At 45.3% G+C, this 19,666-nt stretch overlaps 1 protein-coding gene across 4 annotated transcripts in view; it reads right to left on the bottom strand.

Annotated features, from left to right (window-relative positions):
* Window positions 1-19,666, bottom strand: part of MYO9A (myosin IXA) — a 156,282-nt gene that overhangs the window by 52,592 nt on the left and 84,024 nt on the right. For all 4 annotated transcript variants that reach the window (XM_086620015.1, XM_086620018.1, XM_086620017.1 and 1 more), the window contains exons 10-12: window positions 17,112-17,246; window positions 1,555-1,676; window positions 45-186 (exon numbers count right to left, since the gene is read on the bottom strand). In XM_086620015.1, the coding sequence (XP_086476141.1) occupies window positions 45-186; window positions 1,555-1,676; window positions 17,112-17,246 (399 nt within the window). The remainder of the gene's footprint in view (window positions 1-44; window positions 187-1,554; window positions 1,677-17,111; window positions 17,247-19,666) is intronic.

The raw sequence follows: 19,666 nt of genomic DNA, 5'->3' as shown, positions 1-19,666 counted from the left end.
GAATTAAATGAAAACATCTGCCAGGGAACAGCTGGGTGACAGACCTTCACTCCGTACTTCACTTTGCCCGCGTAGTGTTTGATGATGAAAGCCGGCTCCATGACCGCTGGAAATTCAATGTAGGAGTTCCCTTCGTGTTGACGCTTAAATTTGTCCAGCAGCGTCTGGTTTGTGGCTTGAGGAAAACTGAGTGGAAAGAATTAAAAAGAAGATAGTCTGAAAACCCAGTGAAAGAACTTCTGCAATTCTTTCTTGACCACAAACAGGAAAATCGAGAGATTCTGAGCTTCCCCTGCCGTGCCTGCAGATCCCACGCAAACGCTATTTTGTTATACACAAATATAAGGTCCATCTGGTGCCTGAAGGACGCTTCACTGATGTAGTAACGGTCCGAAATCAGTTGTAAATGCACAAATAGGTGTATTTTTATTATAGCATACTGTACACCTATAGAAATTACTCAAAGGAGCTGCCTTTATCTGAAATCCCACGGTCCTGTTGTCATTTTTCAGGCTTAGACTGCTCCTACATGTAGGAAATATTGACCTGTTTGACCTGAAAACGTAACTTCAATTTCAGGAGTTATGAGTGATCCTGGTGTAGGAGAGAGGAAGAAAAAGGACAGAGCTTGAGCTGAGCCTCCTAGTGAGAGGAAACCAATCCTCCATCCTCAAACTTCACGTAAATTTGCAATCTGGGGGGATTTTTCACAACTTTCCCTAATTTGAATTGTTTTAGCCTGGTACAGTATCACTGGGACACCGTTACCGCTGTGTGTCTGGTCGACAAGAGAAGAAATGGAGAAGAAACCTGCAAGCAAATGGGAGGACAGCTCATGCCTTGGACCGGTGCCAAGTGCATCCAAGGCAATGCCAGCAAATCTGTCTGGCCTTTCCTTGCCCTTCACATGGAGAAAACTGGCACGTGCATCCAACGGGAGATCTCCTACGCACAGAAGTTTCCACTCAAAGGCTGACTCAGAAGCCATAAGCTCATCCTGTAACTTCTACCAAGGCAAGCAGGATGGACACAAGTGAGGGTGCAAATCTCAGCTGCACCCCTGACGTGGAGGAAACCCTGCAGCCCCAACGTAGGAGTGTCTTCAGTTCACTCAGGCTTAATTTTAAAAAGTAAATTGTTAAATCCACCTTAGAGCTGAAAAGCAGCACCCCCACAACCGCCTCTAACTCAGGCACTTGGATTCTCCCTTCACTCAGCTCAGCTTCAAGCATCTTCACGTTGTTATGCCACAAGAAACAGGGAGAGAAATGAGAAGCAATGCCAAGAAAACCTTTGCCTTTCCCATTAACAGAAGAAATCATCAAAATAGAATTTGAATTATTATTTGTTAGGCTTTTTGCTCGGCTTGCTGATTCTCCACTGGTTACGTTACCACCTCGAAAACCCAACGAGAGACCTAAGATGATAAATTAGCCCAGTAAGCTATTAACAGCTTTCTGGGAAGAAACACAAGAGGTGACATTAAAGGATAAAGACTTTCTAAGCGAAAAAAAACCCCAATATCATTAGCAAAACCAACAGTTTCCTACTTACTTGCTTTCCTCATCCAGCAGATGGAGCAGCCCCGTCGGCTTCTTACTGATCAGGTTGATGCAGCCAGAGTTGTCTATGTAGTCGATGTTGTGCCAGCTAATTCCTTCTGCTCTATATTCCTCCTAAAAAAAACCCCAAAACAACCCACAGATATTATAACAATATTGGGTGCAAGCAAAACAACCCAACAAAAGCAACGGTGAAATTCAAAGGGTTTTGTGGGAACTGACGGACCGTTTACCAAAATGAACGTTCTCTTGTGCTAATATGCCACCAACATTTCTGTTTGATGCAAAAGAAAAGGATAAAGAACCTCTTGGTCAACCTAAACCACAGGGATCTGCAGGACATTTTGTAATTTCAAGTGCCCTGAAGTCGTGCTCCGACGTAGGTTAGCCATGCGGCACATCTCGCCTACCAAGACGCGCGCTGTGCTACGCGTCGTTGCTTCCTGCTGTCCTTTCCCCGGCTTGCTGTTAGAGCGTGACACGACCTATGTGCAACTAATATTTAGTTTTCAGTTGCTCAAAGAAAATGGTGGTACCTTCTAGTCATCTAACGGCACGGAAAAAGCAATGTAAGTCCCTTTCCTGATGCACCGGGCTCTACATGCCAACCATGTCCTGGGCTGCATCCAGAGCAGCGTGGGCAGCAGGGCGAGGGAGGGGATTCTGCCCCTCTGCTCTCCTGAGACCCCCCCTGCAGTGCTGCGTTCAGCTCTGGGGTCCCCAGCACAAGAAGGACATGGAGCTGCTGGAGCGGGTCCAGAGGAGGCCACGAAGATGATGCGAGAGCTGGAGCACCTCTGCTATGGCGACAGGCTGAGAGAGTTGGGGCTGTTCAGCCTGGAGAAGAGAAGGCTCCGAGGAGACCTTCCAGCACCTCCCAGTGCCTAAAGGGGCTACAGGAAAGCTGGAGAGGGGCTTTGGACACAGGCGTGTAGTGACAGGACAGAGGGCAATGGATTTAAACTTAAAGAGGGGAGACTTTGATGGGATCTAAGGAAGAAATTCTTCCCTCTGAGGGTGGTGAGGCACTGGACCAAGTTGCCCTAAGAAGTTGTGGCTGCCCCATCCCTGGAAGTGTTCAAGGCCAGGTTGGATGAGGCTTTGAGCAACCTGGTGTAGTGGAGGGTGTCCCTGCCCATGGCAGGGGGGTTGGAACTAGATGATCTGGAAGGTCCCTTCCAACCCAAACCATTCAGTGATTCTAGTCTTCTGTATCTCACAATACTAATGGCTGGTGCCATAAGACCTAACGAAGATACTTCCAGCTCCCAGAAATCACTGCTCCAAGACCAGCAGAGCCATGACCCTTTACAGTAAAAGTGAGGATCTGTCTCCAACTCCATGCTGAGAAAAAAAAAAGGTATTTATTTTCCACCAAAATAACTCCAACCCTTGCTCTTTTGTAATGGTTATGTCCTCCGAGATAGATTTTTCAACTAGATTACTTTGAGAAGTCTTCTGCGGAAATTATTTTAAGGCATCTGGAAGAAAGTAGAGTTTAAAAACGTTAATGTTTATCATATGTTTTTAAGACTTGTGACTCAGTCTTGAAATAATGATATTGGAAGCGCACCTTACTCCATGTGTTGGAAAAAGTCCTACTGATCCAAGTTGCGTTTTTACTTCTCTACTGTAAGACATTTTGATGACAGAATTGAAGAAAAAACAGGAAAAAATCCTCAAAATCGCACTAATATGATGCACCTTTTTAACAATCCAATTCATTTTTATTGCTGCTTCTTTTTTTTTTAATATGAGCGAAAAAAAATTTTAAAAAAAGTATGTTCTTCCAACTCTCTGATGTATCTTCATCCAAAATTAACATAAACTCTACATATATTATTTTTAGAATTCAAGAGCCTGAAGTGCTTTCAGACATCTCACAAGGAAATTTTTCCTAAACAACCTACAAGGTCCTAAATTCAGTATTTGAGACCTCGGATGCTTTTACACCACCGATATGCACTCTACGCACGTGGGGGCAGGTGTAGAAGGAGCTTTTAACGGCTCTGAAGCTTTTTGGGTTCAAAACATAACACATCCCATTGGAAAAGGAAAACCCTAAAAATAAGGAACAACTCTGCATTATGGATTTTATTTTTTCTTTTAATTTTTTTTTTTGGTGTGTGTTTTTTTAGGTTCCTGCAGAGCAACCAGGACACAGCAGGCACGCAGAATAACATTCGCAAGTCCCTGATAAACTACAGGCATTGAAAAATCATAGATTTGACTGAAATTTGTTGCATTTTCAGTGCAAGTTCAGAAAAAAGCTTCTATACAGTAATTCATCCCACTGTAGAAGATGGCATATTTCTTGAGCAAGCGTGAGCTTCTCCTGAGGGATTTAAGAGAGAGACGGCGATGCGTGCAGCGGTGATGGGAGCCAGCGTCGTTTATCAACCACCGGCCTCCGACCGCCGCTTCATGGGACGCAGGGTCCATTGGTTCCAGCTTTGCCCGCTCAGGACTGGTCCTGAGCACCCGGAGTGCAATAAACCTTGCTGCGGTGATAAAGGAACAACCTGATTTCAGCGGTGATGGGTGGCTGGTGCGCGTTATTGGCTTATCGTGACAGGCTGGAGAGGTGGGCCTGGGCGAACCTCATCAAGTTCGACAAGGCCAAGGGCAAGGTCCTGCACGTGGGTCAAGGCAATCCCAAGCACAAGTACAGGCTGGGAGGAAAATGCATTGAGAGCAGCCCTGAGGAGAAGGACTTGGGGGTGCTGGTGGATGAGAAGCTCACCATGAGCCGGCACCGTGCGCTGGCAGCCCAGAAAGCCAACCGTGTCCTGGGCTGCATCCAGAGCAGCGTGGGCAGCAGGGCGAGGGAGGGGATTCTGCCCCTCTGCTCTGCTCTCGGGAGACCCCCCCTGCAGTGCTGCGTTCAGCTCTGGGGTCCCCAACACAAGAAGGACATGGAGCTGCTGGAGCGGGTCCAGAGGAGGCCATGGAGATGATGCGAGAGCTGGAGCACCTCTGCTATGGAGACAGGCTGAGAGAGTTGGGGCTGTTCAGCCTGGAGAAGAGAAGGTTCTGGGGTGATCTTATAGCAGCCTTCCAGTACCTAAAGGGGCTACAGGAAAGCTGGAGAGGGGCTCTGGACAAGGGTGTGTAGTGACAGGACAAGGGGCAATGGCTTTAAACTGACAGAGGGGAGATTTCCATTAGATCTAAGGAAGAAATCCTTCCCTCTGAGGGTGGTGAGGCACTGGCACAGGTTGCCCAGAGAAGCTGTGGCTGCCCCATCCCTGGCAGTGTTCAAGGCCAGGTTGGATGAGGCTTTGAGCAACCTGGTGTAGTGGAGGGTGTCCCTGCCCATGGCAGGGGGGTTGGAACTAGATGATCTTGAAGGTCCCTTCCAACCCAAACTGTTCTATGATTCCATGATTATCATGCCTCTTTTTTTTAACTACTTTTAGATGGGCTTTGCATTCTGTTCCCCCCCCCCAAAAAAAAACAATTACCTAGAGTTTTAAGTCTGCATACATCTGGGCACACACCATCACTCTGTTCTAGAAGGTCTCTAGACATCCATAGCTCCGCGTGGGACGTTCGGCAGCTGCACAGTGCACGCTGCTGTGAAACTCTTCTGACCACACAAAAAAACTTCTACTACTCTTAAGATCGGTGCAAACTAACTAATTAGGCAATGCCAGTTGTTATTTTTTTTTAAGAATATTCCAGTGAATGTCCATAAAAGACCAGACTTCAAGGTCTCTACTTCTTTAGGCTCATTTTCAGCTCTGCCACAGACAGTGGATGACCTGAGGCCGGTCATCACGTACCTCCTGGCTTCGGTTTCTTCAGCTGCAGGATTTTGGCTAATTTTCCCTCCTCTGCTCTTCTTTCTCCTCTGGGCTGGGTCAGAAACACACATTTCCAGGCTGTTGGGTTCTTCCCCACATCTGTCCATCCTTTGCTCCCTCCCTTCCAACCCCAACACAACCTCTTGCTGCGTTGGCCAAATACGAAGAGGGATTCAAGTCCTCAACTAAAAACCTTTTCCATGATAACTCAGACATACACTCTCATTTCAAGACAGGCACATACGCAGCAGCAGGACCTCTTCCAAAGCAATTACTCCAAAGCTTAAATGGAAAATAACTGCCCTTATTTCATTTTTCCTAGCGTTTTTCCAGGAGAAATAACTACGACTATGAAATAACTATGTGATTGACCAATATAATTGCTTGGGTGTTTGCTGGTTTGCAGAATGTCAGGCAAATTGTCCACATAAAAGCAGCAGTTTTAGGGTAAAATCAGTGCTGTCCGTACGTATATGTTAATTAAGTTTTGGTTCTTAATCTTTTACATGATTCCTATATTCATCTTCTAGTGATCATCTTTCTGCAGAATTCAGGAGATAGCCTTAAAGGTTACCTTCTTCACTTCGAAGTATGATAAATAAAGCCTCCACCATCCTTTGATGGAGGCAGGGTCTTCGCAGAGCACTTGACTATTAAGGAATTAGATCCAAACAAGACGAGGTTTTCATTTAAGAAGCTTACGGTTAAGATGAAGATAATACAAAACACTTATAGCCCAATCAAACAAAAAAAACCTCAAACTGGAGGTTAATTAAAAATCAGCTTAAATTTATACCTCGTCTTAAAACTGAGTTATTCTATTTCTAGAAGACCACCTTTACGTCAAGAACCAAATCATTGACGTTACCACTACCTGCAAAAGTTTCTAGTGCAGTAAAGTCCCCAAAGTCCTATTTTTGGCATCCTTACTCCCAACAAAATGTATGGATTTACTTCTCCCATCCCTCGACAGCTGAAACTTGGTCTGCTGGAAGGTGGCGCAATGCAAGTTTACTGGAGAGAAAAGCACTGAGCTCCCAAACTCAGCAAAAGGACTTGAGCAAAGAATCAAAAATAGACATTCAGGTCTTTTTTGGAGTCCAGCAGCTCCATGTTTTTGTTTAATCATCAGATGAGATGCTACTGATTGCTCTCCAGGTGACCTGTATAGTCACCACGAGTAGATTAATGCTTTCCAGTTGTGCATTCAGAAATAATTCTGCTGCCCCGACCATGCTAACGTTGGCAGGACGTCAACATTGGCACTGTGTGTCACCGAAGAGACTCGTCCTGCCGGCGTGAGCCCAAGAACTTCCCAAACGTCATCACCCAAACCAGAGCAGGATTGTGCAGAATATCCAACATCAGCAGACTATCCAACATCTTTATACATGAAATTTCAAGGAACTCTAGTAAAAAGAGAGCTAAGCACTAGTAAAGAGAAATCCTGCCTGCCTACAACCGACCCTTGAGTACAAACACCGCTTATACCACACAGAATAACAAGTTTAAGATTAAAATATGGGTGCTGAGCATCAGGAAAACCTCCCCAACTGGGACCCAAGGCTTGATAGAAACCCTACCGCTACGAAGAGAAAACATCCATAATTTTATGGTTCAACATGTAGAGAAACAAGTCCCGTTATCTTTACGGGAGTGTCGGATCGTTTTTTTTTTATCAGGACTTTAATTTGGTGCTAAGCCAAATTGAAACACGCTCTAATCCACAGCAGAATTAAAGGTTCATATGTCTCGATTGGTAGAAAATAACCCAGGAGCTCAGTAGCATCTTGGACGTGCTGGAAAACATCTCTACACATCCATGCATGCTCTATTTAGAATTACTCCATATCCAGCCACGGTCAACAGTAAGTAAAACCAAATGCTAAAAAGCATAATTAGAGGAGAAAGTATTAAATATGATTTTTTAAGCTTATCTAGAATATATCTATCGCTTCCCAAAATCATACGGTAAAACTAACAAGTGGTGGAGAGATCAGGAGCTTGAAAAACGTAAGAGAAGAGGAGCATGGAAACCCAGAGAAGAAGTGAAACAGGAGAGATGTGATAAAAATACAAAATAAAAAACATGGTTAAGTTTCCTATCTGCCTTAAAGCACAAAACTGAGGGATTAGTAAATTCAAACCCAAAGGCAGTGAAAAATCAGGCCTGAAGATAAAGATGGATTTTTTTTTTCCATGAGATACGAAATTTGTTGCCCTATCATGGGATATCAAAGGTCAAAACTTTGCCATGATCTAAGGAGGTCTGGAGGGTGCTGGGGCATCCGTCCACACGCCTGCAAGCCCAAGAGCCACAAAAATATCTCAGTACTTCAGTGCTCAGGAGGCAGATGTCTTCTACCGTAGGGATATTGTCATTAGTCGCAGTGAAAATGGAGAAGCAGCCCCAAAAAATAACATTTAAAACCCAAAGACAGGGATAATCCGCTCTCGTCTTCCCTAGGGAAAGGCAAAAAGAGGGGTCGAACGTAGCGTGCGGTGATGTTTCAGCTTTTATCAAGTGCAACTAGAAAATTAAAGCATATTAAGAAGGAAATATAAACCAAAATGATTAATTAATTGCATAGAACCACGTGCAAGGGAAATATGGCACTTTCTGTTGCCCGAAATCCCGGTAAATCCCTGCTCCAGAAATGCTTAAGGAAATCACAAGAGCAGAGGAAAAACCCATCGGCTCATCCATTTCCTCCCAGACGAGCCAGACAAGCGCCAGGAGTTTATCTGCCCGAGCTTCTCAGCACCGAGACGCAGGAAAACCTCGTTTGCACAACGAAAAATGCCCCAAATAAAGGGGGAAATCAACTGAAAAAAAAAACCTTTTCCCAGCATAGCTCCACACTGGAACGTTTCCCACCGCGTTCCTATTGCAAGTCCTTGAGCAATCCAGAGCCATACGCTCTGACGCAATCAAAAGGCAGATATTTTGGATGTCTAAATGGATATATTTTGCCCAAAAATTCGCGGTTAAACAGAAGGGTGTGAAATTCTTCTCTTCCTGCCTCTGACACCGTCTGCTTCAGCTTCAGGCGGCGTTTGCGGAGTGAGAAACTAGGAATTAAACCCCCCTTCCACGTCTCTCCCTGTTCCTAGCTGACTTCCCCAGCTTAAAATAATCTCAAAATATTCTTAAAAAAAATACTACGAGTCAATTTGACACCCACAAACCCATAAACTTTTGCAAATACAAGCTTAGAGCCGCAAAACCCCAGCACGGAAAGTGTTTCTCTCTCAATCTTCTACGCCGTAACAAGGTACCATCAACCTTGTAGATGCTGATGGACAAGAAGATACGAAAAACGTTTCAAAAAGCTCAGGCCAAAAATGAGAAACGAAGCCATATTTCACAAACTGCATTGAAAATCTTCCAGGAAAGAATATAATATTTAAGGTTTTCAAAACTACATTAAAATAGGTCATTGTTATATCATAGAATCATAGAATGGTTAGGGCTGGAAGGGACCTTCAAAGGTCATCTAGTCCAACCCCCCTGCAAGGAACAGGGATATCTCCAACTAGATCAGGTTGCTCAGGGCCTCGTCCAACCTGGCCTTGAACGTCTCCAGCGATGGAGCATCCACCACCTCTCTGGGCAACCTGTTCCAGTGTTCTACAACTCTCATGGTAAAAAATGTTTTCCTAATATCCAACCTGAATCTACCTCCCTCTATTTTAAAACCATTACCCCTTGTCCTATCACAGCTGGCCCTCCTGAACAGCCTCTCCCCATCTTTCTTGTAGGTCCCCTTGAGGTACTGGAAGACCGCTATAAGGTCACCCCGGAGCCTCCTCTTCTCCAGGCTGAACAGCCCCAACTCTTTCAGCCTGTCCTCATAGGAAAGGTGCTCCAGCCCTCTTATCATCTTCATGGCCTCCTCTGGACCCTCTCCAACTAGTCCATGTCCTTCTTATGTTGGGGGCTCCAGAACTGGACGCAATACTCCAGGTGAGGACTCACGAGGGCAGAGTAGAGGGGGAGAATCACCTCCCTCGACCTGCTGGCCAGTTAAACCTCATAAAACATCCTTTCTAGATATGTCTGCATCCTAAAATCCATCCTGGGGAGCTTGGAAAAGCTTTTCTAGGGCTGGAAATGGCAGTAAGGTACGGGGAAATTTCTCCATTCAGGAGAGATCCACGCAGCATCCGTCCAGCCAGGAATTAATCGTTGCCGTGGAGGATTAATTGCTGGTTCAGCAAACCCAAGGTGGGCATCGTGAGTCAGTTCCAGCATCCGGCAGAAACATCCCGACGCGATTTGATAATTAAAATGAGCTTGATGTGACAAATCTTCCAGACAGGAAAACCTTATTATTAGAGAATTCCCGGATGCACGAGATCAACGGCTGGTTTTGTGCCGCAGACGACGCGGATGCCTCGAGTTCCCGACGTCCCTCCAGACGAGGACGCCGAGGCTGACGATGCCGACGCTTTCCTTTATGAACAAGGATTTCTACGTTTGTTCCCAATTTAAGTCGAAAAGGAATTCATACACGCAGACGTAGATATAAAAATAGATATATATTAAAAATAGAGATATTTTAACAATGCACCCACAGAGTATACATAAATAAGTAGAATCATAGAATCATAGAATGGTTAGGGCTGGAAGGGACCTTCAAAGGTCATCTAGTCCAACCCCCCTGCAAGGAACAGGGATATCTCCAACTAGATCAGGTTGCTCAGGGCCTCGTCCAACCTGGCCTTGAACGTCTCCAGCGATGGAGCATCCACCACCTCTCTGGGCAACCTGTTCCAGTGTTCTACAACTCTCATGGTAAAAATTTTTTTCCTAATATCCAACCTGAATCTACCTCCCTCTACACCTACACACTTTATAAATACACAATCTAGAAATAGGTTGATCAACTATTCTAACGATAACGTCTGGGTGCTGATTAACAGCCTTCCCCTGGCTTTCTTCTGCCGCCCGTTTTAAGTTGCAAAGCGCTTGCGGAGCGTTGGCAGATGGCTCGGAAGCCAAGGTGCTCCTTGAGATGGTCTTCTCCTCCAAGGTGACCATTCCAGCAGCTCCTCAGCAAACAGCAAGTGAATTTGGCTTTATTTTGAGGCTGGTCCTTCGCCTACTGACAAGCTCCTGCCTGCTGCACGGACACAGCCTGAGATTTTAATTTATTGTAATTTAGACTGTCCATCATCAAAGAAAATGTTTTGAAATAGGGGGTTCAAGTCAGGGTTTCGTCCATTTTAAGCATGTTTTCTAATTTGCCTACTCAGGATGCCGCCACACAGATTTAAGAATACCGTTTCAAGGTGTTCATATATTATATATTACACATTATTATAAATTATATATTATATATCATATATTAGATATATGGCAGGGGGGTTGGAACTACATGATCTTTAACGTCCCTTCCAACTCAAACTATTCTATGATACTGTAGTACATAAATCTAACATAATATATTCTGAGATATTCTATTCTATATTCTATATTATAGATGTTCATCATCTGGAGAAACCCAGGAACAAGGGGGTGGCAAACAAAGCCCTCCCAGATCCAGCTCCTCAAGAGGGACAGGACTCAAGCCAATACTTTGGGGGACCAATGATGACCAGAGTCTTGTTTTATTTCAATCCTGTAGTTTGAAATCTTCCTATCCTAAAAATAACATTTAAACAACTCGTAAGTAATTTTTTTTTTTAATATGAGTTATGTACTCTAAGCATTTTTATTTTTTTCCCCAAAATGTGAGTTACATACGATGGCGTATTGCCAAATAATAAATCAATAACTTGTGTGGCTTGTTATTTCTCCACGAGTCATATGGCACACAGCTGACAGCGGCATTTTTCAGAGGGCATCCGCTCTCCCATCTCCAACGAAAACAGAAATTTGAACTGAGCCCCTCCCAGTCCTCAACGGTTGACTTCTGATGATGGGCTTTTGTCTTCCGAGACAATAAATAAATTGTTATAATGTTTATGATTTAGTCCGGACTGTCAGATTTCTCCACCTATTACACAGGACCAGTAAAAACTATCGATCTCCCTAAATACTTATGGAGCTTTAGATGGCTGAGGAAACATTTCATAGGACACTTTATCCTCACGAAATCAAGTTGCATTAATCAATTAATGAAATTACTTCAATTAAGCCTGAGCAGGCTGAGGTTTGCTAGCTGGGACATCAAGATCACCAAGGACCCCACCAGAAAAGAGACTTTGCTCAACACCTGAGCTCATGCCAGTCGATCGTGCTCCGAATAATACAATTCTTTCTTTCTGTCTCAACTTTGGTTAGTCATCAATTTTTTTAAACAATAAAAGGATGTCCTCGAAATTGAGGTTTGGCAGGTAAACAAAAGGTAGAAATAGGGTAGAAAAGAACTTAAACAGCAACATCTGGGGGACAGAAAGCTATGGGATGACTCCTCAACCTCTGCAAAGCATCACCTGAAAAAAGGGAAAGGAAGGTGGGGTGGGGGTAACCGAAAAGCCGAGCGTTGGATGAGGCTGAACAGGGCTGGGGTAAGATTGGTGGGGTCAAAGATGACAAAGTTTGGGGAACGGGAACACACAGAGAAATAAAAACATGTATTCCTGGCCTTCAAACTGCCAAAGAGCTGGAAACTTGGAGGAAAGTCATATCGTGTTATGTTGGTGATGACCTCCAAACTACATCTTCATACACAGCAATTATTTTGTGCAACATCCTAAATTGCCAAAAAAAAACCCCAACAACCCAAAAAAAGGCAGATTGCAATGCAGAAATGCTCTTTTCCTCTCCCAGAAGCACCTGGGTGTTCTCTGAAAGCCACAGCAGCTCTGTGCTTATCTGCTCTGCAGAGGAAGCCACCGGAGGAGGACCCGGGAATGGAGCAGAGCTGGGGAACAAAGAACCACCGCCGAGCTGTGATGCTCCCGTAGCACCTAATGAGTCCAAGAGCTACGGGGATGTCTCGCCTGAAGTTGCCAGCCCGAGAGAGGAGGCCATCCTGTCTGGAAGAGCTAAAGGCATCTGCGCTTTGTGTGGAGCCTGGTGAAGGACGCTCCATCCTCCTGCATCAGGCAGTGGCTGCAGCCACCACCACCCAACCTCCACCCCATAAACCTGTGAGATACACGAGGAGGAGAAAACCACCCTTGCCATGTGATGGAGCAGCCTGTACTTAAGTTACGATTCCTGCGATATTTCTAGTCAAATAAATTGATGGTTATTGGTCCAAATCCAAGAGTTCACCTATATGGACAGACCAAGATTTACGGATCCGGGCTTTACCGCCCGGTTAGGGTTTGTCTTTCTTGTACTAGTCCATCATCTGCTAAAGCACATTCCTATGCGTCATGAACCACCACTAAATCTTCCTTCACAATCCAGAACAGTTGGTTTGAATCAAAAAAAAAGCAGTAAAGAAGCATCAATAAGTGTCTTTATCCAAGGCAGAGCTCTGACATTTACCATTTGTCATGGTTTGATGTGGAGGGGGGGTGGTTCTGGTGGCAGGAGAGGGGTTTTGCTCCCTGTGACCTCCCTGGTTTCGGATCTGGGTTAGGCTTAGTTCTGGCCACCGGATCAGACTGCCATCCCCCTCGGGGTTGAGCCAATAGGGCGCCTCTGCGAATTGCCCTATTTAAGTCAGGACAAAGGGACCGGAAAAGGTGCTTCGCCCAGGATCGAGCAGAGAAGGGAGGAGGGCACTGCCCCCGCTCCCTGGCTCCCGGCCGGGCAGCTGCCTGCGTCGGGCCAGCGCCGCCCACGGAGAATGGCGGCGGCGGAGCCAGCTGGGGAACTCGGGGGCACCCCACTCCCGGGGTGCCCACTGGGCTGAGTTCACCTGGAGAGGACTGAGATCTGAGAGAAACAGCCGCATCGACAGCAAGTCAGTGAGGATGGAGTGGGAGGAGGTGCCGGAGCCGAGTTTCCCCTGCGGCTGATGGTGAGATGGCAGGCGGCCCCCCTGCAACCAGGACGGCCTCGGTGGAGCAGAGACCCACTCGCAGCCCGTGTGGAGAAGATGCCTGAGCCTGAGGATGGTCGTGTTGGGACGCACGACAAGGCAGAGAGGCATCTGGAGTCTGCGTGACGACCCATGCCGGAGCGAGTGGCTACAGCTCCCTAAGTACCCGAGACTGTGGTAAAGCCCACACCGGAGCAATCTGTGGGGAAGGATTGTTTCCAGTGGGCTGGACTCACGTTGGAGAAGTTTGTGGATTTTTCCTCGTGGGTAGGGGATCCACTGGAGCAGGGGAAAAGGGTGTAAGGACTCCTTCTCCTTTAAGAAAGAGGCAGCAGTAACAGCACGGAATGAACTGACCTGCACTCCCCCAGTCCCTGCCCCCTGTGCTGCTGGGGGGAGGAGGTAGAGCCGGGAGGAAAAGGAAAGGGGGGGGGAAGGTGTCGCTTTTAAGATCTGGTTTTGTTTCTTTCTGTCCTCTCGAGTAACCGGTTTTGTTTCCCTTTGTCCCTCTAAGTAATCATTAATAAACTGTTTTGCTTTGAGAAAAGCCCTGTCTGTTTTGCCCGGGACCATGGTTGGTGGGTGCTCCCTCTGTTCTTGCCTCAACCCTCAGTCCCTTTATTTTTTTTTCCTCCTCTCTACTTTACTGGAGAAGGAGAGACTGTGTGAGTTTTAGTTGCTGGATCAGCCTAAAACCACGACACCATTTTTTTGCCTTCTCCTCCTATTTCACTATAAACGGCGGGTAGAGATGTGTTATCCTTACTGCCACGGTTGGCTCAAAGACAGGAGTTGGCTTTTGCAAAGACCTCTGCAGGCTCCCGGCACGCAGCGCGACGGCAGCTGCATTTATAGGGGGCATCAGGTTGACGCCAGATCCCCGAGGATGCCTCGGCCGGTTGGTCGCAAACCGCTGGAAACAGCATTGTCTTCAGGCAGAAGGTTTAAAAAAAGATTCACAACGTGCTTTGTATTAGATTTCACCAAGAAAAAAAAAAAGAAAACAGAGGTTAAAATAGTCTCATGCTTCTGTTAGGCGACTTCACGGTAGATATTTTGGTTTCCATAACATCAGCAGTATGTCATAGCAACAATTACATCATGGCTAAAGATCGTTCTTGCACAGAAATTCTACCGCAACTTTAAGAAAAATCTTTGGCGATGACTTATATTTGTCATTTCTTCTGGTAGAAATGTCAAAATATCTCAGGAATCTGACTTCAGCCTCCTGCGAGCTTTGGAGATAGCAGCAGCCTATCTCTGGACGCAGCGGTGGAGCCCTCCACTTCAGGTACCCATCACCAATCACCCCACTTGTTTTTCAGCCGTCAAGACATCAAATAAACTCTTGTAATGCCACAAACACCTCAGATAAATTCACAACTCAAGGTAATATAACTAATTTTGCCATCTTGACAGGACAAGGGACAATGGCTTTAAACTGAAAGAGGGGAGATTTCCATGACATCTAAGGAAGAAATTCTTCACTCTGAGGATGGTGAGGCACTGGAACAGGTTGCCCAGAGAAGCTGTGGCTGCCCCATCCCTGGAAGTGTTCAAGGCCAGGCTGGACGAGGCTTTGAGCAACCTGGTGTAGTGGAAGGTGTCCCTGCCCATGGCAGGGGGGTTGGAACGAGATGATCTTGGAAGGTCCCTTCCAACTCAAACCGTTCTATGAAACACAACATTAACCACCTGATCTTCCTCTGTAGACTGGCAACTATCATTAAAAAGCCGTTCAATCTTTGGGCCAGCTAGGTAGGAAGGATTCTCTGAAGCCTCAAGATCGTAATATGCATCACCAGTTTTCTTTCCATCAAATCACCTCCTCTACACACAGCACACAGCTCCACGGAGAGCAAGAGTAAACGATTAAACTGTATAAATAATTCACCTAACAATTAGTGCTCGTGCAGCTGTACAGCTGATTTATATCTACAGAGACCAAAGTATGTCACGATGACCGTATTTTCCACCAGCAGAGCTTGATGTGCTCCAACCCTAGATGGATGACGTGCTCCGGCATTAAGAACTGGAACGAGCCCTTTGCAATCGGATGCCTCCGCGACCACTCCTCTCATCCCTACAGCAAATACTGACTTTAATGACTTCATGTGCTTGACAGATTTACAGGAGAAAGCTAATTAGGTCACTGGTTATAAGCCAGTTTGAGGAGAATTACGGATTGCTGCAATCAGGAGCTCTGCGCATATCCCGGGCTCGGGGAGGAGCAATGACCTGCTAAGAAATCCTAGCCCAAGCATGAGAATTCCCTTATGGATGACGGCATCTTGGCTCGCTCCTGCGAAGCCGTCGGAGACTGCCGAAACCCAAGTGCCCTGAAATCGCACCTCACCGAGGTATCACCTCTCTTCAGCTTTCAGGAAGGGTCCTCCCTCCCTAAGTCTCTTCTAGAGTTATTTTTATAGGAAAAAAAAAAAAGCTATACTGGCTTTGCAGTAGTCTTTCAGTTTGCCTTTTTACGGTGGATAATGGTAAAATAGACCTGTTCCTAGAAATACAGACAGGTTTTCCCGTTGACTTCTTGGAGTGTTCATTGAGTAGAGTGCGTCAGCATACAAAGACCAGTTACAAAACTGAAATAAAATGGGTTTGAGCAGCTCTGCTCCACCTTCTTGACCAAAAAAAAGAGAAAGCCAACAAAGAAGCAGCAAACTCTCGAGCAAACATCTCCCAACGACCCATTCAGGGCCATATTGCTTATTTTTGACCATCCTCGTATTCAAGGAGATTTCTCTTTCTGACTTTACAGATCTTTTATAGTGTTGTGGAGTTAAAAAAAAAAAGAAACTATCAGGGTTACTGGGAAGGGCTGGTTTAATTCTCTGATCTCAGTGGGACTCGGGCTGCAGAGCGTAGCTCATCAAATACCAGTTCTACTGAAACTAATGATAAGGAGGGTTTTTCCTGGCCTCACTGAAAGAAGAATTTCACCTAAAGGCAGGGCATGTGGACTGGCATTAAAAAAAAGCCATTTTGAAGGTCTATAACATATTTACTATATTATACAGCCCAATTATATATTGTGCATCCATGAAACAACATGTACTTTAGTCGTTTTCTTGTCCTGCTCGTTGTTAGATAAAAAATGATGTTTGGAGAAGCCTCCTCCCATCCTAATTAGGAGATTATGCCATCTTGTCGTATATGTTACCTGCTAAATTATGGCCTGCATTTTTGTTATCTCTCTTACAGCACACTAATTTGAGGCTGGAAAGCAACACCCAGTCCTAACAAACCTAAAGCAAAGCTTAAAGTTCAACCTTCCTAATCTGCCACGGCTATCAGAACGCGGAAGGATCTCGAGTCTGACCTTGCAGAACATGTATGAGAATGACATTTCCCCTCCTTCCCCACAAATTAACACTGGAAAGCGAAAAATCACCAGAAGATTGGGGTGGCATTTTCAACAGATGTTGAAAAATAACTTTTATGTGATACTAAATGACACAGCAGCAAGTCCAGGCAATGAAGAAAAAAAAATTGCTCATGGATGAGTCTTCTGAGCATGTATCAAGGAGACGAAAGAGCAACTGTTAAGGTCTTCATGATATTTGAGGATACCTGTATCCCGAAATTTTTATTTAAAGCCAGCAAATCTCTGGCTGGATTTTATTTTCGAGGTAGCAATAAGCCATACAGTAAATTAGAAGTTAAATTTGAATAATTCATTGCACACTCCTTAACATAAAAGAATAAAAGGGACAATTTAAGGACTTTACACAAACTCATGTCAACACTCATTGGCATCAGAGAGTAAATCTTTCCAGACCTACCTGTTCCAGTTTAAAGATGTGTTGGTTAAAGTAGTGCTGCAAGCGCTCGTTGGCGAAGTTAATGCAGAATTGTTCGAAACTATTATTTTCGTAGTCTTCAAACCCAAAAATATCAAGTACTCCAATGGATAAAGTCTGCAAGAAAAGTAAGAATGCGGATTAGAATAAAATCATGTGAAGTAAATGGATTATTTGTATGCAGTACATAATCCAAAGCATACAAACAGAATTAAATATACTTAATAGCAGGATTTTTTTTTATTTTTAGTGGAATTGTTGATATTATGCCATCTGGAGGACTTCACCGACATCAGAGAGACAACTTTGGATATCTGGACAGATGGCCTTTTTCTAAAAGAAAAGTCCTTTTAGAGTTGTTGGGGTTTTTTAATTCATAGATAAATCGTAATCTTCGAAGAAACCTGAATTATTCTATTGGATCTAAGAAAGTATTTAAGGGGAAAAACGGGGACAAGGTTGGGAAAAAAAGGCTTAAACCATGAAGACAGCCCACAGAAACATGCCTACAAGGTGAGTACAGGGTGTCTAAGCAAACGTGCTCCAGCTGCAAACCTTCTGCAGAAACACCTGCACGGTAGGGGCTTGCACGAAACTCATCCATTGGAACACAGGAAAGAAGTTTGGCCAGAAGTAAAATCGTATCAAATATAAAATATCCACCTTGCGTATCAGAAGGATCAGACAAATGTCTCCTAGTGAGAAGCATAAGCCAGACGGATTGATTTTTTGGGTTGAGTCGCTCTCGCCTTACCGAAGAGGATGTCGAGTAACACAAAAATAGTAGTTGCTGAAAAAGAGGGTTGAGATCCATCCCCTGAGTCAAGTTCCTTCATAATTGCTCAACAGAGCTGTTGAGCAAATGAAGCAAAATCTTTTTTTCTAACCTCATGACCCAAGAGCGTGCTTTCCCTGCCTCCTGTGCCCTCTGAAGACCCAGCTACTACTTGCCTTGAAGGAAGGCCTCTGGGCAGTGAAGGGAATCCAGCCTAATCTCCCAGGGACACTGTCCCACGGTCCTGTGCTCCAGAACAGCCACCCCAGGCCCTGCCACCAGAACGCCCCGTGTCCTGGGCTGCATCCAAAGCAGCGTGGGCAGCAGGGCGAGGGAGGGACCTTTCTCCTTTGTGTGGGTACTGGTTTTCATAAAACTTGAGCCCTCTGTAGGTCAGATGGATTTGGGAAACCCGAAGGAAGAGGGACATGGGGATGTGACAGTAGATAAACCTCATCGACATAGGGAGCCAGGGTGAAAAACAAGCTTAAGTAGGTATAACTTCTGCTGAAACTTCCAAACCTGTACACGACCGTTCTGTTAAACAAGTAATCAATAATTAGTTACTAATAAAACTCAGACTGTGTCCACCTAGCAAGCCCGTTGTCATCAGAAAAGGAGTGAAGAGCCTGAAGGACATGTGCATGGAGAGTTCCACCAGCAGTTTGTTAGCGAACCACGCTCTGGGGTCTGCCCAAAGTCATCTCACACGTGGGGCTCTGTTCATACATTACAATTAATTACATAAAAATATTAAGAGAGGTGAAAGCATTAGCACTGGTCAAATGAACCAAACCTCAAGTAGGGAGGAGAAATACCTCTTCCTCTCCACCTCAGAAGAACCTGAGAGCTGCCAGGGTGGGTTTTATTTTCTTGGTCTGGATTTCATAGGACTACCTTCCTAAGATGAGCCTAACTCCACTGCCAGAAGTACAAACCAGACTATCCACAAGTCTCTCTACGTTGCAGCTCGTCTGTTTTCCACGGATCACATAATGTGGGAGGAAAACATTCCTTCTGTGCTCGACTCCTGACCAGGGAACCACCTACGGCTGGAACAGGCACAGCTGCCGTGGGCAAAGCGGCCACCTGGCTTGTGAGATGAAGCTTTGTATGACACGGACTTTGGCTACCGGAACAAGTGAAAACAAATCAAAAAGCACATAAGTACAACGATAAGACTCTTAACTCATTTTTCCAAGACATCTTTGGGTACTTTAGCATTCCTCCAGGCTTTTCTCCCTATTCCAGGGCCAGACAGACTCTACCTCCTCACCCCCACCCATGCCATGACAAGGATGACTACTGAAGGTCCTTGGCCGGCTTCCCAGACGTTTGCATCGCTTGGCAAAACGCCCATGAGAAACAGTCGCTGGAGCAGAAGATGGAAATTTGGAAGCCACTGGACCAAGGACTGAGCCTGGCAGAGGGATTTGCTCTCACTCGCTGCTTCCAAAGGGTCAAGCATCCTTCTTTTTGCTTGTCCCAACGAACACGGCAACCCTTTTGTTCACAAAAAGATTCATTAAACGACAGCCAACCAAGCAGAAATCTTCTGCTTCATCTTTTTTTTTAAACAGACTTCGGTAAGAATTCTTCTGAAACTCTTCATATAATCTTTTATCTGTATTATCCATGGAAAAAGGGATGATGGAAACAGGACAAAGGGACTTTTTCTCATCCATGACTTCGATGCTCCATTCGCATCGCCCTTGTGTAAGCAAATCCTGACCTCAACACCCCACTGCTGTGCAAGCTTCTC

This window comes from Tauraco erythrolophus, chromosome 14, assembly GCF_009769465.1.
Source record: "Tauraco erythrolophus isolate bTauEry1 chromosome 14, bTauEry1.pri, whole genome shotgun sequence".
In the NCBI taxonomy this organism is placed as follows: domain Eukaryota; kingdom Metazoa; phylum Chordata; class Aves; order Musophagiformes; family Musophagidae; genus Tauraco; species Tauraco erythrolophus.
Note: the sequence above shows the minus strand (reverse complement) of the source record. Positions and strands in the feature narration are given on the sequence as shown.